Source organism: Micrasema longulum, unplaced genomic scaffold (genome assembly GCF_059751315.1).
Source record: "Micrasema longulum isolate JH-2025_06_02 unplaced genomic scaffold, ASM5975131v1 h1tg000958l, whole genome shotgun sequence".
Taxonomy (NCBI): Eukaryota; Metazoa; Arthropoda; class Insecta; order Trichoptera; family Brachycentridae; genus Micrasema; species Micrasema longulum.
The window spans coordinates 39908-64881 of record NW_028278149.1 but is presented as its reverse complement, the minus strand read 5'-3'; the positions used below and the strand labels follow the sequence as shown (position 1 = coordinate 64881).

Below are 24974 nucleotides of genomic sequence, written 5' to 3'. Positions count from 1 at the left end.
TTCGAAATACTAGTTTCCAAATAGAGAATCTTCTAAAAATATTTGTAACCTGCAAGTTTGTTTTAGTACTAAAAAAGCCGACTTGGGTTAAAGACGAAAAATACAGTGTACTTTTTTGTATGGAAGAATAAGCTGAGGTAATCGGCTAGTTTCATCGTTCAGTAAGAATGGGCTGGGCGCGCTTCATAGATATTTGTTGTAGAAAGATATAAACGGTGATTTATAATAAATTACAATTCCTTTTTTTTCCCCCATAAACATGGTTGCTTTAAATTATTATTATTAAAAGTCAATTATAATGGTAAGCTGTGCGTAATCGCTTACTTTGACGATTCGCCCCTGGTGGACGGAGCAGGTGGAGCCTTTAATGCGGTTTTTCCAAACAAAGTGGAAGGACACGAGCAGGCTTAACTATGGGATAGTTAATGTTTAACAGAAGAGAAAATAATAGTAATGAGACGGATTTGTAGGATACCTGCGCTAGCAAACAAGATGGTGGTGTCCAGGTCTCCGATGATAGCTGCGATGGTGGCAGCTGCGTCAATGCACGCCTGAGTTCCCCTGGAGCCGGCTTGCAGAGCTGACAGCACAGCCCCGACCTATAAATAATAAAAATAACACTATGAAGATATTTTTACAGAGCTTGTGGTCTGCCATCGGCTGTGTTATTCTACTTGAGCCCTGAGCCCAACTGTGGGTTGCCCAAATGTGCTCCTCGTAACGAGCTTAGATCATGGGCCGGGAAGCAGGGGGTAATGCTTTGGCAAAAAGTACCTGGTCAGCACCGTGCGAAGGAACTGATAAAAGGAAAAAGGTTTGAGTCAACCTAATCAGCCTCACCAAGCGAGGGTTATCACTAGAGCCCGCCCAGGGCACTGCAGATTGAACAAACACCGCACTAGAATGAACCTTTCCCAAACTTCTAGATGTAGGTTCTGCAGTACAGACGAGGAAACACCTATACGTGTTCTATGTGAATGTGACGCTTTATATCATAAAAAGAGCCACATCCTCGGGGGACCACTGGTTAAACCTGAGGATGTTAAAGAGCTCGCCCCCTACTTAGGTAGTAGGCCCGATACTTTACGAATCTGGGCTCGGAGGGGGAGATTTAGCAAAATATAAACTCTCGCCTTCCACACAGCAGCCAGGCTCTTTATAGACCTGGGCTTGGAGGGGGATATAGATCACAATAGATCTTCACAGGTCGCAGTGACGTCAGGAGCTTGCATAGCACTGACCCCCACCTCTAAGAATAAAAATAAACCTATAGATAGTTGACTTTCATATTCATGTAAGATATTTTTCTTTCTCTGTAAAATTTTTGTTAGAATATTACATTCGCATGCGTGTTGGATCACTATAGATAATGAAAGTATGGAGCAAACTAGCATAATCTATTATTTGAAAGGGGTAAATTATATTGGATTGGTTGCCAAGCCATATTCTCAACAGCTTCATCTCTGTTGAAGGAATGTCAAATATTGATAGTCTACAAAAATTATGAAGAAAAGGCATTAATTAATTCAATCAGATGAGCAACGCTATCAGCTCTATCACTTCACAAGAATCAACAGATGGAAGAATTGGAGGAATACGGACGTTCCAACATAGGCAAAAAATGTTCTTATAATAATCATCATCATTCCCTTCCCGCACCTAATGGTGCACAGGGCACTGCATTGGTACACCAATCGCAGCGTACATTGATCATTTTTGTAACATGAAGGTGAGGTGATCAGTTTTACGCTTCAGGTACTAGTCCAGGGACTATGAAATATTCTAGTATAATATACTAGTTTGGTAGTTTCACGGGGACAGTAAATAACATAAACACCCACAAACATTACAAGAGTTTTGACCGACCTTTTCTGAGACCTGCCTGGCACCGTCGGTGACCTCCCTCTGGGCGGTGGCGTCCCGGCTGACCTGACAGAGCCCCCCGGCCTTGACCAGACGGATGACGGACCCGCCCAGCTCTACAACTGTCGAGCGGATCCTACAATCAAAATACAAACGACATACAATGAGGAAGTTCAGTGCTGCGGGAAAATAGATATAAAAAATGTTTTCTTAATTGTAGTAAAAATTTATTGGATCTAAAAAATATTTTTTTAGAGTAAACTTTTTTCTTATTTTTGTTACCTTTGGGCGACGTCATTGTTAGTGGTCGTGGCCGCCGCGCCTACCGAGTCCTGTGCCAGCTGGTTGTAGCGATGGGTCAGGTCTCCGGCAAGAGTGGCGAGTTTGGACACGTCTGTTCCAGACTTGGCCGTCTACGGAGTAGAGAAATAAACAATGATTAAGCAAAAAATAAAGATGAAATTGGACAGAAATAAATAGCAAGGGTGTTATCACAGAGGCTCTACCGTTGTTGATTGATAAAATAATGAGACAAACCGACGTCAATCGATAAAAAAAAATGAGATCAGCTGACGTCGAGCGATAAAAAAATGAGACCAGGCGACGCCAATCGATGTCACCAATTCATAAAAAAATGAGATCAGCCAAAGCCAATCGATGTCACCGATCCATAAAGAAAATTAGATTATCCGACATCAATTGATGTCACCAGTCGGTAAAAAAATGAGACCTGCCGACGTCCATTGATGTCATCAATCCATAAACAAAATGCGATCAGCCGACGTCAATTGATGTCACCGGTCGGTAAAAAAATGAGATCAGCCGACGTCAATTGATTTTAACCGGTCAGTAAAAAAAGTTAGACCGGCCGACGTCAATAGATGTCACCGATCGATGAAAAGCTGAGATCAACTGATGTTGATGCCAAAATTGACGTTTATTTCGCCTTCTTTGTAAATTAGAATTATTTTGTAAATAGTTTCATTACGTAATAAAGTAAAATCTTACCATCTCCGTGGCCAGACGAGCGATCTCCTTGGCGGCTCCGACCATCCTGGTCTGATAGTCCACAAAGGAATCGGCTTCGTTGAACGAACCGATGAGGGACATTCTAAAAAGATAAATAAACATTGAACATAATAATAAATTGAACATTTAATAAACATTTACAGTGTGGAACTGTCAGACCCATTTTTCCAGAGGGCATCAAAAACAGAGGAAAATGTGAGAATAGGTGGGTGAATTTTCATGGTCACTGTTATCAACAAGTATCCTTACGTTTCGGCTACCATTGCAGGAGCCATCTTCAGGATAAACATAGAAATTACAGCAAACACCCAAATAACATAAATAAAGGCGACGGGCTGATATTAAAATCAACATGGTTCCTGACACTACACACTACAAAAATGACACGGAATGTGCATATTGCCGATTGCGACACGGTACAAATTACTAGTACTTAAACACGAGTTGTCTGGAACTCTAGTCTATACTCAGTCAAAACGAAATGCCGATTGTTCAACTCTTTTATAATGCCTGTACTCCTATATGGGCGCGAATCTTGGCACCTTACCAAAGCTCAAAACACCAAACTTCTGAGTTTTGAGAGAAAGTGTTTGAGAAGAATATTAGGTATAAAGTGGTTCGATTTAATAACTGACATTGAAGTCCGAGAACGGACGCAGCAGCCTCCTATAACGACCTGGCTCGGACACGTGCTGCGCATGCCTCGGGAGAACCTAAGCCCAAGTTGGCTCTACTTTAAACCTGAGGGCTCACGCCGTCCTGGAAGGCCGTCGATGACGATCTTTCGACTTTATTCGGCGGAATTAAGGGGCACTGGATTGACGTGGGAAGAGGCGAAAATGCTGTCTGGCGATAGGGTTATAATAATTATAATAATTTGAAGTACATAGAATTAGATTTTTTTTTAAAATCTGTTTTTGTTTATTCCGTGTCCAGGCGAAGGAAGAATACAGTGTTATGCATGTGAAAGGCAACCAGAACCCTAGAAGAGCATTTTCGACTCGATGGCTACCCTCAGGTATTTTTTTAAAATTTTTTTTATTTATTGAATCATACAAATTTTTTTTTTGTACTCCCAGGAGTTACAACAAACTCATTTTGGGGTCTCCTGGAGGCAAATGGTTATGTCCACATGCTCCACTTAGGAGCGGATGTGGAAAAGAAGAAACACTTTTTTTTTCCCTATAAAACACACGGTTTATGGCTCCTGCAATGGTAGGCGAAATGTCCGTACGAATCCAACATACACGAGATCACCCGAAAAAGATACATATTGATATCGTTTCCGCTTTTCAAATATGAGATATTCACTAAAAAATAAAGAAATTAGATAGGCAAAGCATAAAACAATAATTTAATGGGAAGTTTGCAATTTATCAGATATGACTTTGAGCCTTGGCAGGGCAGTATACACCGCCATTTTATTTTGATCTAATTGCAAAGTTAGCGCTTTAAACGTGAATTTTATTAAAAATCTTTCATTACCGGTGATCGGTTATCCGGGCGACGGAGCGGGTCAGCGAGTCGAGCAGTCCGGAGACGATGCCCCTCTGCGCCGACATCTCCTCGGTGCTGTTCAGGAGATCCCCAGCGGCGTCCCGCACGCTCTGGCTGTACTCGTCCACGTCGGGGTGTATGTTGGTCGCCTGGAAAAGATCACATAATAAAATATAGTTTGTCCCGGATAATAATTGACCCAAGTAATTTTTTCTTTGAATATGTTAAAAATAATTTAAAACGTGATACATAAAATGGAATTTTTTTAAAGAATAACTCGTTTATTGTGTGAGTGAAACCGATAGGAAGACAAGACCTACGCTCTTTTTGAAACGTTTCGGGTATGCGGAAAGAAGTAATAAATCTACTCATTCTGGACATAATAATAATCATGATTTATTAACAAAAATAACAATTACTTTATCTACTACATACACACTTAGGCAATAGATTTATCTGGATCATGTCTAGTCTGCCTAAAGCTAGGGTTTCCTAGGACAGCGGTGCCCGTATTTTAACGGCCGTAGTGAACGGTGATGCGGTGGATAACCGTCGTAACGGTGACTAGAGTGTGGGTTTTCTAGGAAAACGGTGTTATCAACACCATTTAACACCGTTTCCCTAGGAAACCACTCTCTAGTCGACGTTACGACGGCTGTCTACCGCATCACCGTTTACTACGGCCGTTAAAATACGGGCACCGCTGTCCTAGGAAACCCTAGCTTTACTAGGTACAACCTGTTTTAAGGCAGACATTTTTATGCAAAATAAACAATAACATTACTACCTGCTATTTTATTTATTTTACAGTTATACAATATCAATTTATAGCAATTATAATTTAAGAATTGTTTTGAGTAAATTTTCCGATTTTTCTCGACCTAAACCCATTAACCAATTTTTTAAAATTAAATCCAGGTCATGGTTTTGCAATGTTTGGGTAAAATATTGAATATTTTGGGGCCCAGAAACCTGAAATTTCTTTGCCCGAATTCAGAGTTTGCGGTAGGCCCCATGACCCCATAAAAACCAAAGTTGTTCTTAATTTGATATTGTTCCAGAATGAAATAAATAAATAATTCACGGCTCTGTCATTTTCACCATCGGGACGAGGATATGTTACAAATGAGAAATACGAGGCGGTCCTCACCCTGGGGTTGCCGCCGGCTTCTTTCGCGGCCAGCACGAGCTGCGTCGCCCCTTCCAGCAGCGTCTTGGTCTGGTCCAACAGTTGCTGCTGGCGGCGCGACTCCACGACGCTCGAGGCCACGCCGATGGCGGCCGAGGCCAGCGGTTCCGCGTACGACACCTGCAAGCAAACATCGTCATCGTAAGTTGAATGTGTCTAGGTGTTTCACGATCCTGTAGAGCGTAAATGTAGTACTAACAATCCTACATTATAATTTTTTTGAAAAGGTACAATTTTCCCAAGCGACGTCGATTAAATTTTCTACAGAGGTTTACTTCCATCTATAGTCCTTAAAATATAGCATGATTAGAATGACAGTTGTCAGAAAAACCGACGACATAACTTAGTAGTAACGTCTAAGGAGTGATTTATATTGACACACGAAAAATCATTCGTATTTCGTATGTTAATTTATTTTTTTAATACAATGCTTGACATATACATCAACATAAATGTATAAAATCAGCTTTAAAACTAAAAAAAATGTTCGTATTAGTTGCTTCATAAAAGTTTGGAGTCAATAAATAGTCATATAGTCTTTAAAATATTGCTAAATTAGAATGACAGTTGTCAGCAAAAGTGACGACATAACATTGTAGTAACGTCTAAGGAGTGATTTATATTGACACACGAAAAATCATTCGTATCTGGCGTGTTAATTTATTTGTTTAATACAATAGTTGTCAGCAAAAGTGACGACATAACATTGTAGTAACGTCTAAGGAGTGATTTATATTGACACACGAAAAATCATTCGTATCTGGCGTGTTAATTTATTTGTTTAATACAATAGTTGTCAGCAAAAGTGACGACATAACATTGTAGTAACGTCTAAGGAGTGATTTATATTGACACACGAAAAATCATTCGTATCTGGCGTGTTAATTTATTTGTTTAATACAATGCTTGACATATAAATTAACATAATTTTATAAATTCAGCTTTAAAACTAAATTAAACCTAATTATTAGCGACGTTCTTACAAGGTTACATCATTTTGCAAAAACGTTAGAGATGGGACATATTGATCAATGTGATTTGATCGAATAAAAAAATAATTTATTTGATGTTGTTCATGAAAAAGGTATAAATGTCTTAGTTTTTGGTGAATAATTGTTTTAAACACACTATAGCCTTGTTTTTGCATTTTTATATCAATTTTCGGAAACAGAGTTTCATGTTTGCATGAAAAAACTGATAAAATCGATTTGATCGGTACATGGCCAGTGATCAGTAATTTCCCATCACTATTGACATTAGTTTGACAGCTGTCATTTTAATCAAGCTAAATTTTATGGACTATAGTAAACAATATAAATCTCCTTTCTCTTGATTATGCAATATTAGATTTTATTTTTTTATTTTTTTATTTTTATTTAATAGCATAATTATACATTTTTACAATTTTAAAAAAAATTCACTTGTTATATTTTTACTAAAACTAAAATACCACCAAGCCACTTTTTGTAGATATCTCCACATTTATGAAGCATTATTTATTTCAACAATGTTTGATTATGTCCAAATGCTTGCAGACTGGCTGGATTTCCTCCCTAGGGAGTTGTTCATATTTAGATTCATCCGGCTGAACCAAATCACCTGCTAGGCAACGCCTGGAAACAATTTTCCAATTTTTATACTTCTTCTTTTACCAGGTAGTAATTCAACAATGTTTGATTATGTCCAAATGCTTGCAGACTGGCTGGATTTCCTCCCTAGGGAATCTCACCAACGTGATAAAGGTTTCAGCTCTTTCACTTCACAAAAGTCAACAGATGGAAGAGTTGAGGAAATGTGGATGTTCAAACATGGGCAGAATGGTGAATGTTACACAGTGTGTAAAGTGGCCACTTAAACCAGCCAATGACAGGTCATAAGCCCTGTCAATGCCTAGACTTCCAAATTTCTTCTCGAAAACTTTTTCCCTCTCTGTTGAAATAAATCATTATTTATTTATTTATTAACGGACACTGTCCATGTATACAATTTATAAGGTTTAAATATTACAATAAAAGAATAGTTTAAAACATTAAAAAAAAGAAAAGAAGCATTGACAAACATAAGGGACATCGAGACAAGATCTGGACTATTTATTTAGTGCTCGTTTAAACCGCTGTGAACTTAAACAAAAAAGTCCAGATGATCTTGTCTCGAGTTAAGAATACGACAAAGACGGGTCATCGGAGAATTCAGGCTGATCGATGAACAGTACTTCATTGTTTCTCAAGCTACGAGTCGCAATATAGAATTTTACTTGTCCCAGTAATGATGGAACATCGATTATACCATTGAGTATGCCTAACATATACATGGAGTCAATATTATAAGTCATTACTAGCAATGTCCATTTTTAAACTGGTAATTTAAAGGAAAATTAAATTATTTTATGTCTTTTTCCTATTGCACTTATTTTTTTAAAGTCTTTTTATGACTCCATATTTTCCAGATTGCGTATTTTCTTTAAGTCGTAAGTTTTTCGCAAATATCTCAGCCCAGCAACTCCGTCAATGGAGACTTCTGAGTGTGCCTCTGACACCCTCGATTCTCCGAATGATTGTTTTCTTTCCAGCTGCCGGTAATTATTGTGAGACTCACCATCTGGTTGACGCTGTGGCCGAGGTTTTCGGCCTCAGACTTGGCGGCCGACCTCAGCGGTTCGATCTTGTCCAGCATCTCGTTTGCGGAGCTCTCCAGCTGTTCGGTGAAGCCTACGCGGCCGAACAAAACAAATAAAAACTATAGAAATTACACTATAAATTTACTATTAAGATAACCTTACATATCATTGCTTTATAATATGGAAACTTCACTGGTCCATTAGAGTTAAGTCTAATTGTGTAAAATATTAGACTTTGTAACTGTACTGTAATATTAATACTATAATTCCTGAATAAAAGAAAATAAAAAAAATGAATAAATAAAAACAGTAAGAATTCCACAAATAAAAAGTTTTTAAAGCCTTTGATGTGCCTAAGAAATGCCTGATATGGGCTAAATGAGGAACTTCAGCCCCACGGGAAATTGGATACAAAAAATGTTTTCTTACGCGGGGTAAAAATTAAAGCATTAAATTGTAGGGCAAAGTTTCTTGAAAATGTACAGAAAAAATAATAAAAAATATTTTGATAAAAACGCACTACTTTAAATGACGTCACTGGTTCATGTGAATCAACCTATGATCTGAGAGCTATGGAAGATATCCGGTCTGCTTGTCGCTTCTGGACCAATAGGAAGAACTGAATGAGAATAAGCGGAAATGAACCTTTGACGTCACACGCGGAGTTATTTCAGAAATACAAAACTTTAAAAAAGCGTAGCGCCGATAATACGATATGTAAAAATTAAAAAAAAAAAATTTGACTTCGTTTAACAGTCTATTAACGAATAAAAAAATTGAAAAAAACCGCTGAACTTCCTCATTATATGTAATGATTTTTTTAAATTTTTTTATTTATTTTTTTTTCTTTCTCTTCTAATTCATTTTTATTTTTGCTCCTTTCTTTGTGTAAAATGCATTTCTGTCTTCATATTTAAAAATGCACTTCTGTTCTTTCCACTTTTATACTAATATGTAAAGATGATATTTTTCTTTTGCTTCTAAAAATCATTTTTATATTTTTTGCTACTTCTTTGTAAAATACATGTCTGTCTTTATTTGTAAATATGTATGGAAAACATGTTAAAGCCTAAAAGGCGTTTAAATAAATAAATAAAATAAATAAATACATAAAATGATTCTGCTAGACAGATTTCAGGAAATAGGGAACTGATATGTTTTTTTTTACAATTTTACTATGGGTTTATGAAATACTGTTAAGATTTTTTTTTTTTATATTTTTAATTTTATCTCCTAAAACATGACGATTCGGTTAAATTTTGAACTTTGTTTGTGACCGTTTAAATTCATATAGCCCATGTACTGTGTAATAAAGACTTTGTGCCTTGATGCTCAAAATCCCCTGACTCTGTCAAACCAAATCGTCAAAGGGTCGAGAGTTTAAAATACCTGGGAGTATATGTTACAGAAAGCAGCAGCTTTCAAAAAGAACTGGGAGTGCGGCGAGGAATACTCCACCATAGAAACCATTAATGACACGCTACAGATTCTGTCCATAGGAGAATTCCACTCGACAAACAAACGCTATGGGTAAGGTATAAAAAGAATACAGTATTTTTTTAAGTACCATTACGCTGTTTCATCACCTGTAGGGGTCGGCAGAGAGGATAGAATGCCATATCACCCTGTCTTTGCATACAGAACTCGTTCCCTATCCGTCAGCATTCAAATAGTAAATCCTTTTAGCCATTCTTTCAATGTCCATTCGCTCTACGCATAACTATTTTAGCAGCTGATCTTCCGGCTTGCAGAACCATCCTTCCGATGGTAATGCCAGTAGGAAGAGCGATGTGTTTACTCAAGCGTATCTCTTCGGATACTGACATCTTTCATATTGGTGAAAAAAAGCCCAGAGAGGATGGCATTCTTTTCCTATAATTGCTGAAGTCATAGAAAGGTTTAGGAATTTGTAGGAGAAAACATTGTTCCGAGACATGGACACGGAGATATACGAGCAGGCCGTCTCAGCGGAAAAATAATCATTGTATATGTTTGTGTATGTTTTATATGTGCGTTCATGTGTGTGCGTGGATGGCTCGGAGTGTACATTCGGTATTTTTATTTATTTTAATTTATTACCTCCATGGAAAACGCAAATGTCAACAATTATCCTTTTTTCACTTAAAATTCTTTTTTATTTTTTGTCACATTTAATGTTTATATCTTTTTAATTTATGAAAACTTAATTGGTCTTTTTATGTTAAAAAATTGTTGTTTTTAATACTGATTTTGTATGACTGTATGTTTTCTAAATAAAATAAAATAAAATAAAATAAATAAAATAAATAAATAAAATAAATATCCACCACCGCACGTGGCGCCAGCAGCTGCATCGTCCTGTGTGAACACGCACAGACAGGACCTAGTGACGCTCCTAATTTTTTTTAGGATAACCCCTTTTAATTATTTAGTTCATCAATTAACAATTCTAATGCATCTTGGAATAAAATGAATATTTTTCGTGACTTTGCACATAATAAAGGCTGTCGTGTATTAATTTCCGCAGCGCTCACGTGTGAACAACGGGAAAATTTCCGTATTGTCCCAGCGTTCTCCTCGATAGACTGTTCATATAAAGTAAGGTAAAGTTATATATAAATAAATATAAATATACAATATAAATATTTAGGATGCTGGCTGAATGATAAATGGGATCACTCGCGAGAGATCAAAGTCAGAATGATCAAGTTCAGATGGCACGAGACTGCTTTTTCAGGATGCGTGACCTTCTTTGCAGTAGAGACTTCAATGTAGACCTCCGAATGCGCATTGCTCGAAGTTACGTCTTCTTAGTACTTTTTTACGGTGGACACTCACCCAAAACACTTCAAAAAAGATCGAAGCCTTTGAAATGTGGTGCTACAGGAGGATATTGAAAATCTCCTGGGTGGATAGAGTCCGAAACGATAATCTTCTTCGACGGATGGAAAAAGATGAAGAGGTACTGAAGACCACAAAGAAAAGAAAACTCGAGTACTTTGGGCATGTGATGAGCGGCAAAAAATATAAAATTTTAAAAGTCATTCTACAGGGAAGGATTGAAGGAAGACGCAGTGCAGGTAGAAGGCGCATATCTTGGCTTAAGAACTTGCGCGACTGGTTCCATTGCAGCACTCAGTCCTTGTTCAGAGCAGCTGCCGATAAAGTAAGAATCGCAACGATGATTTCCAACCTCCATCGGGGAGAGGAACCATAAGAAGAAGAAGAAGAGTAAAGTTACCTTGAAGCGTGTTCCCCTTGCGCACGGGAAGAGTCTGCGAGACGGCCATCAGCGAGGCCTGGTCGATCTCTCGGATCTGCGAACTGAGAGTCTCCAGGGCCGCCAGACATTCACTCTGTCCCGGAGCCTTGTCCCTGGAAAATTCAATAAAATATCTAACACCGCTGCGTAAAAAATTACGGTCCCTTTGAATAACCTCCCTTCTATGTAGGCCGGATAAATCACATCGAATCGGCACAACACCGTTGGCTAAGAAAAGTAGCATGGCCAATTATACAAGCTCGAGAGGGGAGACTACACTTGCGGAGAAATGGACTCAATGTTCAAAATCTCAAGTCTACAAAAACGTAGAAATAACATTGGCTCCATATTTATGTTTAATTAGCTGAATGGCTTAATTGATGTACCATCGCTACGGGAACAAGTGGCATTCAATGTTCCGATCCGCCGGTTGCAAAATAATAACGTGCTGTTCCTCGATCAGCACAGCGCAAACAATGGCTCGCGTGCACCAATGTCCCGATTATGTCGTATTGTAAACTCGAGACAAGATCTGGACTTTTTGGTGTGAGTCTTCATAGATTTAAAAATTCACTAAGACAGACCGGATCTTGTCTTGAGGTAGTAATTTTTATTTTTTTGTCCTAACTTTAATTTTATTTAGTTGTATTTTATTTGATTAGTGCCTGTATTTATTATAAGAAATTGTATTTACCATCGTTAGAATGGACTGCATAAGTCCGTCAAATTTATGAAATTTAAAATATCCCTCACAGCGAGATATTTATTATTTATTTATTTATTTATTAAGTCCAACGATGATAAATACATTTCATTATTTAAATACAGGTACTAGGGGACCCGACAGGCGTTGTCCTGCCCGAGCGTTGGCTTGCCTGCTATTACGTTGGAAAAAGACTTTTCATTGATAAGTAGGTACCGAGGTACTTAGTGGGTAAAGTGGCCACTTAAACCAGCCAACGACAGGTCATAAGACCTGTAAATGCCTAGACTCCCATATTCCCTTCTCAAAAATGTTTTCCCTCTCTGTTGCAGTAAATAAAAAAATATTTATTTACTTATAAAAATGCTGTAATAACTTATATTTCCATCAATATTTTGAGTTTGTCCAAATTTTTGTAGACAAGGACTGGATTCAACTCCCTGGAGAGCTGTTTATATTAACATATTACAACAGAGACGAAGAACATTTCAGAGAAGGTAATATAGAAGTCTAGGCATCTAAAGGGCTTATGACCTGTCAATGGCTGGTTTAAGTGGCCACTTTACACACTGTGTAACATTCACCATTCTGCCTATATTTGAACATCTATATTCCTTCAATTCTTTCATCTGTTGATGTTTCAGCTCTTTGACTTCACAAACACCAACAGATGAAAGAATTGAAGGAATATAGATGTTCAAATATAGGCAGAATGGTGAATGTTACACAGTGTGTAAAGTGGCCACTTAAACCAGCCATTGACAGGTCATAAGCCCTGTAGATGCCTAGACTTCTATATTACCCTTTCTTAAATGTTCTTCATCTCTGTTGTAAAATGTTATTATATTTCCATATAAGTTATTAATTTAAAAAATACTTGGTACACTTCCACTTATTTATTTTGACCAATTGGCGCTTTCACCCTCTAAAGGGCATCTTCAGACTGGTCCAAGTATTTTTAAAATTAATAACTTATATGGAAATATAAGTTATTACATCATTACAATGGAATTCCATCAAGAATTGTCAATAAATAATTTAAATGAAATACTTAAAAAAGTTTATTACACATCTCGAAAATTCAAATCACGATTTTATTGAGGATACAGGCGTTCAAATTGAATAACATGGAGGTCAATATAAAAAAGTGTTGAAAAATAATATTCCCCTAAAAAATAATCAAACATTGTTTCAATATAACCAATCGTGTAACTGTCAAAATCCTGAGACGGAGCTTACCTGATGTTGTTGATGAGAGACTTGATGCTGTCCGTGACGGTCTTGCTGTGCGTGGCTAGGTGGGTCCACTGCTCTCGGTCGTTGGGCTCCACGGCCAGACTCTTGGTCGACTCGATCATGGAGCAAGATCCTTGGATTATCTTCCTGCAAACGCAAACAACCATTACTTTACTGCAGGCAAAAGTTCCCAAGAGTGGTTTGGTTGTGATCCCAATCTGGAACGAATACTGTATTGGGTCCAAAGTATTATGTATTTTTGTATAATTTAATTAAAGTCTCGAGCGAGTAGAAGAATTTGTGTACCTGGGAAGCATGTTTTCAAGAGATGGAAGAGTAGAAAAAGGTGTTGAAAGAAGAGTGAATGCGGGCAACAAAATGAACGGAGCACTAAGCACAGTAATTTCTAATAAAAATATGTCAATCGAAGCTAAACTGGCAGTGCACAACGGAGTTTTAGTCCCAACACTTGGAAGTGAAACATGGAACTGGTAGAGGAAGGATGAAAGCCGAGTGAACGCGGTTGAAATGCGATCTCTTAGACGAATGTGTGGGAAATCAATGTATGACAGGATTACGAATGATGAAATCAGGCGAGAGTGTAAATCTGAGACAAGTATAATTGATAAGATTAAGAAAGGGTCTCTGAGATGGTTTGGTCACGTAGAACGAATGGACGACGAGAGAATGGTAAACAAGTATATATGGCAAAAATGAACGGCAACGTTAGACGAGGACGACCAAGGAAGACGTGGCATGATCAGATAAACCAAAATCTTAAGTCTGGTCATGTCAAAAGCAGACAGAACCGAAGGGCATGTATGACAAGATGTATGAATGTGGAAGAGGAGAGGAGTGTATGCCAGGATAGACGTGTGTGGCGGTCCATTCTCTCTGCCTACCCCTACTGGGAAATGGCGTGATGGTAGTAGTAGTAGTAGTAGTATAATTTAATTTAGTACGTACTATTATTTGGTATATGATTTATTGCTCCTATTTCTTACTATAGTATTAAGTGAGTTTCTAGAAAACATTTATCATTTCAATTATTGCTTTTATATATATATTCTTTTTCTGTTGATTTCAATAACACTCTTATTTTGTTTTTTTAATACTACTATATTTTACTATTATTTTGTTGATTTAATGATACCATTATTTTGTATATTTGATTATGTGTGATTCTTAATTGGTATAATTTATATTTCAAAAAATTTTTTTCCTTGTATTTTTGGAATTTTATTATTTATTACATTTACCTTTTTTTCTAGATTGTTATTTTATGTCATTATAATTTGATCTAATTAATTTTACTATGTATTTTGATAGTTATTTATTGTGGCTTGACACGGGCATAGCCTAAAAAGCCTTAATAAGTTCATAAGTTAATAAGTAATAATGATCTCCTGTACAAAACAATCAAAACTCTGGATGTTCGAGGACTACTGTGGCTTTGCATCATTTTGGAACAATTTCATAGTAATACATTCAAGTTTCCTCTCAAACATAACCATAATACACGCTTCACGTCTAACGATGGCTTGGTAGTACCAAAAGTATGTAATAAATATGGAAATAGAACTCTCAAATATTTGGTACCTAGAATTTTTAATTTATTACCAAAAGAACTTAAATTTAATTCACATTGTAACAAGAGCAAAATAAGAGAGTGGCTACTCGATCAAGAGTTTATATATAAATAGTAGCTTAGGTGTAAATATTTTAATTTTTCATATGTTTTCTTGTATTTAAAAATAAATTTAAATATTATTATTTGTATAAACATGTTTATTCTGATCTTTTCGGCTGTTAATTTTTATCTGTTATTCATTGTTTTTATAAATGTAAATAATATTATTAAGTCAGTATAAATATAATCTTCACCAACAAGCTACAAAAAGTGGCTTGGTGGGATTTTAGTTTTAGTAAAAATATAACAAGTGAATTTTTTTTTTTTGAGTTGTAAAAATGTATAATTATGCTATTAAATAAAAAAATAAAAAATAATATTTAAACTAGTGTAAAAAAAAAAAAAGACGAGCTACGAAGCCGTCGCCGAGTCTGAAACGGCTTCCGTATGTGCAGAGATTGGAAACTCTTGGTGTCACAATGCTGCAGGGGGTAGTTATATTATTATTATTAATAATGCACTAACAGCTATTAAGCTGATGCGTGTATATCAAGTGTACGTGGTCGGTAAACATTATACATTGCTGTGTGCATCTAGTTAACATTCACTGAACTAGCACTGGGCCATTCCATTTCTCCACGTCTCGGTTTGTCGGGAAGTTCTTCCCGGGGTCGGATGAGAAGGAGGCATAGTCCTTAAAATATAGCTTGATTAGAATGACAGCTGTCAAACTAATTTCATTAGTGATGGGAAATTACTGATCACCGATCAAATCGATTTTATTAGTTATTTATAGCAATCATGAAACTCTGTTTCCGAAAATTGATATAAAAAACGCAAAAACAAGCCTATTATAACAATGTGTTTAATACAATTATTCACCAAAAAATGAGACATTTAATTTTTTTTCATGAACAACATCAAGTGAATTATTTTTTTATTCGATCAACTTACATTGATCAATTTGTCCCATCTCTAACATTTTTTCAAAATGATGTAATCTTGAAAGAACGTCGTTAATAATTAGGTTTATTTTAGTTTTGAATCTGATTTTATATATTAATGTTGATTTATGTTTCAAGCATTGTATAAAAAATAAATTAACACGCCAGATACAAATGATTTTTCGTGTGTCAATATAAATAACTCCTTGACGTTACTACAAAGTTATGTCATCACTTTTTCTGACAACTGTCATTCTAATCATGTTACATTTTAAGGACTATAGTGTTTAGTAGCAATGAATGACCCCTGAAATGGCGGTTGTCATTCATGGTGAACATTGATTTCAACTCGGGTACATTATATTGCTCAGTTAAGATGGAGTCACCACGCTGCCTGCGTTCCCAGTGAACTTGACCCGAGCTCCCTTAAGCGGTCCTCGTAGGATTTATTTCTTAGAGAAACTACTATTTTAGTTGCTCTTCTCTAGACTTTCTCCGACAACTCTGTCTGTTTTAAAATAGGGACTCCAGATTTGGTAGGCATACTCCGGGAATGGACGAACATATGTTTTATAAATTTTGAGGAACGTGTTGAAGTCTAGGCGTTTACAGGGCTTATGACCTGTCGAATCTGTGAAAAATCAATGTAGGATGTGCAAATCTGAGACTGACGAGATTAAGAAAGGGTTACTGTGCTCTGCTCATTTAGAACGAACGGATGGTAAAACAGATATGCATAGCGAGAACGAATGGATTAGAGATTTGGTAGTTACAGCACATGTGTCAGACAATTTGATGTTAAAGATGACACACAAAAAAAGTGTTTAGCTAACCTGCCGCTGTCCAGAATGGGCTCCTGGGCGCGTCTCGCCTGCGTGGAGATCCTGGCCGGCACCGATACGAACTCCGCGCTGCCGGCGAACTGGCACAGGCTGCTGACGGCCTGCAGCAGCGGCTCCGTGGCCTGCGAGCACCGGCTTCGGTTGGACTGGGAAAGATACAAAGTCACATGAACATCACGACATGTGTAGTAAAAGTTTTCATACTTGAGAATCTTTATAGCTGGACGCGTAAACTCCTTCGCTGCCCTTCTTTGCCAAAGCGCCTGGAGCATCAGCAAACAAAGAATATTTTACAATACAATGATATTTGTTCATAAAATTATAAACTCTAATAAAAAAACAGAATTTTGGAAAAAAAATGATCGGAACCAGCATGAACACGATCACAATACTAGAGAAAAGAACAAAATTAGACTTCCATTTAGGAAAAAGGCAAAGTCACAAAATTCCATTTTATTTAAAGCAATTAAAAAGTATTACGAAATGGAAAAAAATATTTATGAAGAAAAAAACATATCAAAATTTAAAATAATGGTCAAGATATGTGTGATAAACAATTTATAAATTAAATATATTTGCAATGTTATTATTAGAACACACATAACAATATGTATGATATGTGTGCCCTACTTTAAGATTTAAATAAATAAATAAATAAATAAACATGACAGTGCCGATAATAAGATACACAAAAATAATTCAGCGTGAAGAAGAGTAACAACCGTACCTCGGAATAGTCGCTGTCCAGAGCCTTGATCTCCTTGACGAGCAGCGCCGTGGAGTTGGCCACTTCCTTGGCCGACTGCACAAAGTGGCGCTTGGCGACAGGATTGGTCGTCCTCGACGACGCCACGCGGCAAGCGTTGCACAGCGAGCTCGTGTGCTTGGCTATGAGCGTCGCGGCCGACAGCACCTGGAAGGACAGACAAAAAATGCGTTATTTAACAAAACAAATAAAAAATTAGGAATTTTAGCTCTATGGAGAATTGGATTTAAAAAGGGTTTTCTTATGCGCGTTAAAAATTAGATCATTCAATCGACAGCAAAAGTTCTTGAAAATGTATTAAAAAAATATGTTAATAAAAACTAACTACTTTGAACAATGTCACTTGTTCTTATAAATCAACAAATGATAAGAGAGTTGTGATAAACGTCCGGTTTGTCGGCCTCGTGGCGTAATGGTCAGCGCATTTGCCTACCATGCGAGAGGTCTCGGGTTCGATTCCCGACATGGTTGATATGAAATATTTATTTAAAAAGGTGTTTCCACACTAGAATATTTCAAAGTCCCTGGACTGGTACCTCAAGCGTAAGACCGATCATCTTACCTTCATGTAACAAAAATTATTTAGATACGCTGCGATTGGTGTACCAATGCAGTGCCCTATGCACCATTAGGTGCGGAAAGGGAATGATGATGATGATGATGAATATCTGGTTTACGACAAGTTATTGCAATAGAGAATGAACATTTTTTATTCCAGTAAAATGGCTACATAGTGCAGAGCCAATTCTACCAAATAAAACAACATTTTATATTTTAAGCACTTATGGTGGTCTAAGCATATCCGGCCATCTCTCGAACAAGGGTGGATGGATCCACCCTGCAGTGGCTTGGAGAAGCGTGTTGTTGGAGCTTAATATGGAATCCTGATGACAACAGTTGACAGTTATGTATGCTTTTTAATATTCTAAAAGCTCCCTAACCTGTCCTTCGTTGCTGGCCGGGTTGATGAGATTATCGCAGGCTTGGCGGATGACCTGCGAGGCGCGCGCGAACTGCGATTGGTCCACGAGACCCGGGCGTCCGGCCACGCTCGTCGGATCGGATACCGCCACCTGGGAAAGAAAAAAAGCTCGTCAGTTCAGTGAAAAAGGCAAACAAACATGCATACACCGAGGTCAGTTACATTTAGAGGATACGTGGTCTGACCTATCTTCATACATACCTTACGATCAAAAATAATTGGGAATTTGGAAAAAAACGCAAAATTTAAATTTTCAATCAATTTCTTTAACTCTTAAAAGACTGTGGTAAATAATCCCTTTACGCGCGGTGATATAACATCGTGTTACCACCAATAAAAGATGGAATATTCTCAAGTTCAGACATTGAAAAAAAAAAAACGTTAGAGACATACTGTTTAATAATTCCTTTTACATAATTTATGTACATATAATTTAGCCGTGTGGTAGCAAAATAAATTGAAAATCATAAACACGCTGCTCATATTACGCGCGTGCGTCCCCTATCCCCATCTTTAACCGATTGAATCTGTTTGACGAAACACCCGCGACAGAACTGCATCTCTGTCTTCTTTGTTACGAGTTCTATCTTCGTGCTCTCTTTTATACAGATGTGTTGCCGAATTAGCGGACATTCATTCTTCGCGCAGCAAGGATAAATATTTTTTGTATTAACATCCAGCATAGTTATATAAATTTTACATTCCAAATCCGGTGTAAAAATATCCATTATAAGATTACATAAAACATAACTACTACTATTACTACCATCACGCCATTCCCGTAGGGGTAGGCAGAGAGAATGGACCGCCACACACGTCGGTCCTGGCATACAATCCTAGCCTCTTCCACATTCATACATCTTGTCATACATGCCCTTCGGTTCTGTCTGCTTTTGACATGACTAGACTTGAGACTTTGGTTTATCTGATCATGCCACGTCTTCCTCGGTCATCCTGGTCTCACGTTTGCGTTAATTTTCGCCATAAATACTTGTTTTACCATTCTTTCGACATCCATTCGTTCTACGTGACCGAACCATCTCAGAGACCCTTTCTTAATCTTATCAATTATACTTGACTCAGATTTACACTCTCGCCTGATTTCATCATTTGTAACCCTGTCATACATTGATTTTCCACACATTCGTCTGAGAGATCGCATTTCAACCGCGTTCACTCGGCTTCTATCCTTCCTCTGCTAGTTCCATATTTCACTTTCATACATAAGTGTCGGGACTAAAACTCCGTTGTGCACTGCCAGTTTAGCTTCGATTGACATATTTTTATTAGCAATTACTGTGCTTAGTGCTCCATTCATTTTGTTGCCCGCATTCACTATCCTTTCAACATCTTTTTGTACTCTTCCATCTCTTGAAAACATGCTTCCCAGATACACAAATTCTTCTACTTGTTCGAGACATTCGTTGTTTACATTTATTACGCAGTCAGTAACCTCACTATCCCTTTCAAATACCATCACTTTTGACTTAATTTCGTTCGTCGCCAATTTGCTCTCCAGGCATACATCGTACATTCTAGAGACTATTTGTTGCAGATCATCCTTGCTGCTTGCTAACAGAACTGCATCATCAGCATACAACAAGCAGCTTGCTGAAAAATTATCAATTATTGCTCCAATACCCATACATTCTACCCCTTCCATACAGTTGTCCATGCATAGATTAAACAACCATGGTGACATTACACATCCCTGTTTCACGCCTTTTGAGATCGCCAGACCGAAACAAGAAAAATAAAGAGATTGTAAGATTACCAGGTACGCGGCTTGGGCTGTGCACTCTATCAGGCCGCAGATGGATTCGGAGACCGTGCGAACGGACTTGCCGAGCTGCTCGTGCTCCGACTCCCGTGCGTGGTTGGCCATGCCGGACATGCTCTGACCTGCAAGCAAGAAAATCATAGCATAAATACGCGCACGAAATAATATAATGATTGAAAAAATAGTACAGTGCACAAACAAACCATCGCGGAGAGGATAGAACGCAAATTTAAGCTGTCTCTACATTCATGCATCTTTTATATTATTCCGAATTTTGACATGTCCATCGTCAAGTATTTGCTGAATTTGGTCATGCCATGTCTTTCTCGGTCTTCTTCGTTTCATGCGTCCACCCGTAAATCCTTTTAGCCGTTATTTCGCAGACAGTTCCGCTAGTGAAACATGTAAAAATATCCTTATAGGACATGCCATCATATTAAAATTCAGTGCCACATATTTTGTTGGAATATTTAATACACCGCCATTGCTGTGAAAATCACTTCAAGGGCACTGTACAATGAATAACCCAACACGTCTTGAAGCTACAGAGCGCGTGGACGGTTAGTATTCTAGTTCCTCGTTTCCAAGTATGATTGATATCAATTACAGATAGAATCACGTCTTGCAGCTACAAAACTTTAATAATAAGGAATATTCTTTATTGCCTTTTTTAATATCAATAAAAAAAAAATACCATATAATCTTTTACAGAATATTTTATTTTCTCTTCCTATGTATTATCTTTTCATTAATTTTCATTCATTAACATTTTCTTGTATACCAACGAACAGGCTATGCCTTTGTGGGATTTTTGTTTACTATTTTCACGATTAATATATATTTCATTGCTGTGTAATTATGCTTTATTTTTTGAACACTCTGTTTTACCTCTTACGTAAATGTAAAAAAAGAAAATAAAAAAAAAAGCGCAAGGAAAGTAAGAAATCTAGCCGTTTGACTATTTCCAAATTTAAATTTATTTATGAAAAAAAAACACGTCTTGCAGCTACAAAACGCGTGAACGGTTGAAATAATTCTAGACCCCATTTTGAACCAAATTGAGGTCCCATGGTTAGTGTCGCGGATTAAAGGTCCGAGGTTCAAATCGCTCTCTACCACAACTTGATTCCCATTTTCTAATAGTATATTATGATGTTCACATCAAAAATATTGAATCTCTCTTCGGTCGGCACTCCAGATTTCCCCCTACTTCCCATAGCTGGAATGAAGATATTACCTAGTGTCTTGGAGTGCTCTATGATTGTGTCCACACACTGGTAGTAGCCGAGGTCGCTGACGGGTTCGGAGGGGTGCTGCAGCAAGGGGCGGACGCTCTGTATGCTGCGCACGGCGCTGTCGCACTCCTTCTGGCCGGGGGCCCCCGACGTGCACACCTCTACCTGTATTGTTCCGGACAAAAGAGACAGTCAGGAACATGTCAAGCACTATTTTGTCATTTTTTCAAATGTTTTCTGCGATGTATTTTAATTTGAAATGTCGTATCCATAGAATTAAGAATAGTCCAGAAGGAGCGTAGAATCATATTCGAATACATCGGACTGTGTCCGAAAATCCCCCCACGTTCACCGCGCGCATTCGTGAAGTCGCCGCGTAATATTGCCAGATGGGAAAAAATATAATCATAACATAAATGTAAGGTAAAAAAAAAGCAATCTGTTAATTACTCTAAAATTTTATTGTGCACGCGGAAAAATTGATTGACACAACAGAGTAGATAAGTAAAGGGTCATTTAATAAGAGTAATTGAATTAATGAACTTTTGAACTGAAAATTTAAAACAATTTTTGTTTTACATAAAATAGATATTTTTATATCATATTAAATAATATTTGATGTTTTAAAGATAATGTCGGTAAAATGTCCACCACGGCGTTGTTTAATCCGAGATCCAATTTTCATTAGTTCTCTCATTAGATGAGTAAAGTAGGATGAAAAAATTTACTACCTTGGCAACACTAACGAAATGTCCATTTTGTTTTCTTTGACAATCCTACAGATGGAAAAATAATTCAAATTTTAAGTAATGCATTCGCTACTTACACATGCATTTGCTCATTACACATGAAATGTGATCCCATCCTGTTTCTTTAAGATCCCAGCAGTATTTCTACACTTTAAAACGACACAACACGGCATAGTTGAATTGAAATCGGGAGTTGCGTACTGAGCGACGTCTAAAAAAAACTAATGGATTAAAACGTAAAACTACCCTTTCAAGAGTAGTTTAGTCGCCTTTTGTTTGATGTGCGAATGCGGTTTCTGGACTAATTTGAATTCTATGGCTGTCACATAGAGTTTTAAAATCACAAAGTATAACAAATTGGAATGTAATAGATTCTTCGTCACACTTGCCAGGTAGTTGATGCTATCGGTGACCGCCCTGGCCGCCGCGGACAGCTGGTTCCTCACGTTGGGCTGCGAGGGGTCGTTGGACACGGTCTTGGCGGTGCTGAGCAGCCTGCTGGACTCGCGGGACACGTTCTTGATGGACACGACCATCTGGCTCTGGGCCTCGTAGTCCTGCAACAGAAAGCATTTTAACGATACTTATATATCCATATCTTTATAACAGATGTAGTGAGGAATTTTCCAAGACCTTTGGGGGTTATGTACGATGACAGGTCTTTCAGATTTGACATTTGGTCTGACAGCTCAAATGGGCAGATGCCTTAAGTCCTTAAAATATAGCTTGATTAAAATGACAGCTGACAAACTAATGTCAATCAGGGGCGTGTATGCCAACATAATAAAAAATAAAAAAACTGACAATCGGACTCTACAAACCCGCGACTTTTAAAAATTCCCGTTCTTTTCTGAACACACCTCGTATATTGTAAGAGCTAAATAAGAATTGTACTGGTGTTAGTTAATAACAGCATTTATCGATACTATTCCTGGCCGATTACCTTTCATTCCCATCCTTCCCTTGACCCATCCTTATGGTACCAACCTAACATCAAGATAGAAGATATTCAAAATTAGAAGATTCGGATTTAGAACAAAAACAATACAACATTTTCGACTTGACATAAGATCGGATAAAAGTGGTTGGAATCGTCACGCGTCGTGGAAAACATTGTTATAAAAATAGTTCATTTTGTGATCCAGTGCCAGAAATCGAAGAACATTCAGACCATATGAAAGGTAGGTATCCATTCCATGTTCCTATCCTTTCTCAAATATTTCCCAATTTGAAAACTGAATGAAATTCGATTTTCATTTACAGTCCGCCTTTTCGTTAACAACTGATGTTTTAAACTTTACCCCAGACACATAAAACTTTTATCCACTCATCTCTTCAATTATTTATCAGATGGCTTTAAAACAACACCCTTTTTATTTTTGCTAGATGTTGCCTTTTTGCTTGGAACGGCAGTACTTTTGGTAAAGTTTAGTATCATAAAATGTGTGGAACTATTGGCTTGAACATTACGAAGACGGTGGTTTCTCTCTGATCGACAATCAACACCCAGGAAGCCCTCAAAAGTGCGACGAAAATGATTTGAACAGGCTGTTTGCCGTAAACTCCGCACGAACCAGCGCCACTGCTGAATTTGACAATGACGATTGTTGCTCAGCCAGCTATTCAATAATGTATTTCTATGAGCCATTTGCACTCTTTTCCGACGATACAGATAGAGGGGCGTTCGCTTACCGTGGTCTGGCCGGCCATCTCCATGGACACGGTCAGCAGCTGACTGTAGGCGTGCCCGAACTGCTTGCTGGACTCGCCCAGCTGGCGCGGCGACAGCGTGGCGGACTGGACGGTTTCGGTGGACGCGGCGTTCAGGCCCTCGGCCGCGATGTTCAGCTCGTGCTGGAGCTGCCTGCGAGGGGAGAATGCGGGGTTAGGAAGATTCTAGGTGCTGGATTCACAGGGGTGAAATAAGACCCGAGTTAAAAAAAATATTTTTTTGGAATCTCTAAGTTCAGTCATGGCTCTTTATAAGTTATTCATAATAAAAATGATAATATATATGAGGGATGATTGACATGGTCCACCCATGACCGGCTTCGAATTGATCAATTAAGTTACAATTAAAGCATCATAGAGCGGAATGGACAGCGAAAGCGGTCTCCGTGGTGCAGTGGTAAAGACACTTGACTCACACACGGAAGGTTCTGGGTTTGATTCCCGGTGAGAAAAACAAATAATAATATTTAAAAAAAATCAAATGCCAAACATCTCTTACCCATAGCTTTTGTTTGTCGAGGGGAATTCTCCCATGGACAGAATCTGTAGCGTCTCATTAATGGTTTCTATGGTGGAGTCCACGTCTTGGTGTCCGGGAAGAGAATTCACAGAGTGGTTGAGAGCCTGGAAAAAATGAAGATATCGTATTTCTTTATTTGTTCTTTTACAGAGACGGAGAATTATAGCACAGAACGAGAATTATAGCTCACAATGGAAACATTCTTAGCGATGGAGTCTAGGCGCGAAGTGTCGGAGTCCGGGCTGGTCAGCTGTCTCTTGGCTTCCTCGATGAGGGTCAGATAGTAGGACATCACGTCTTGGGTTGAGTCTACCACACTGCAAGAGTAAGAAATAACATTTATAAGTAAAACTCTAATGTATGTTGTGTCATTATGTATTGTATTTGAAATTATTATTTTATATTTATGTAGGATTTTGT

The 24974-nt window shown here is 37.8% G+C and overlaps 1 protein-coding gene across 7 annotated transcripts in view; it reads right to left on the bottom strand.

Moving 5' to 3' along the window:
- The window catches only part of LOC148277889 (talin-2-like), a 114613-nt gene that overhangs the window by 51493 nt on the left and 38146 nt on the right, over positions 1-24974 (bottom strand). For 6 of the 7 annotated variants that reach the window (XM_088232239.1, XM_088232240.1, XM_088232236.1 and 3 more), the window contains 18 exons: positions 24745-24871; positions 24534-24658; positions 23996-24167; positions 22689-22860; positions 21557-21715; positions 20314-20441; positions 18499-18630; positions 17519-17704; positions 16783-16937; positions 13379-13522; positions 11416-11549; positions 8174-8286; positions 5540-5698; positions 4378-4538; positions 2872-2974; positions 2146-2276; positions 1867-1999; positions 476-599 (listed from right to left, as the gene is read on the bottom strand). In XM_088232239.1, coding sequence (XP_088088365.1) covers positions 476-599; positions 1867-1999; positions 2146-2276; positions 2872-2974; positions 4378-4538; positions 5540-5698; positions 8174-8286; positions 11416-11549; positions 13379-13522; positions 16783-16937; positions 17519-17704; positions 18499-18630; positions 20314-20441; positions 21557-21715; positions 22689-22860; positions 23996-24167; positions 24534-24658; positions 24745-24871 — 2558 coding nt within the window. Of the gene's footprint in view, positions 1-475; positions 600-1866; positions 2000-2145; positions 2277-2871; positions 2975-4377; positions 4539-5539; positions 5699-8173; positions 8287-11415; positions 11550-13378; positions 13523-16782; positions 16938-17518; positions 17705-18498; positions 18631-20313; positions 20442-21556; positions 21720-22688; positions 22861-23995; positions 24168-24533; positions 24659-24744; positions 24872-24974 lie in introns of all 7 variants that reach the window. The other variant, XM_088232235.1, reaches the window with a different exon arrangement.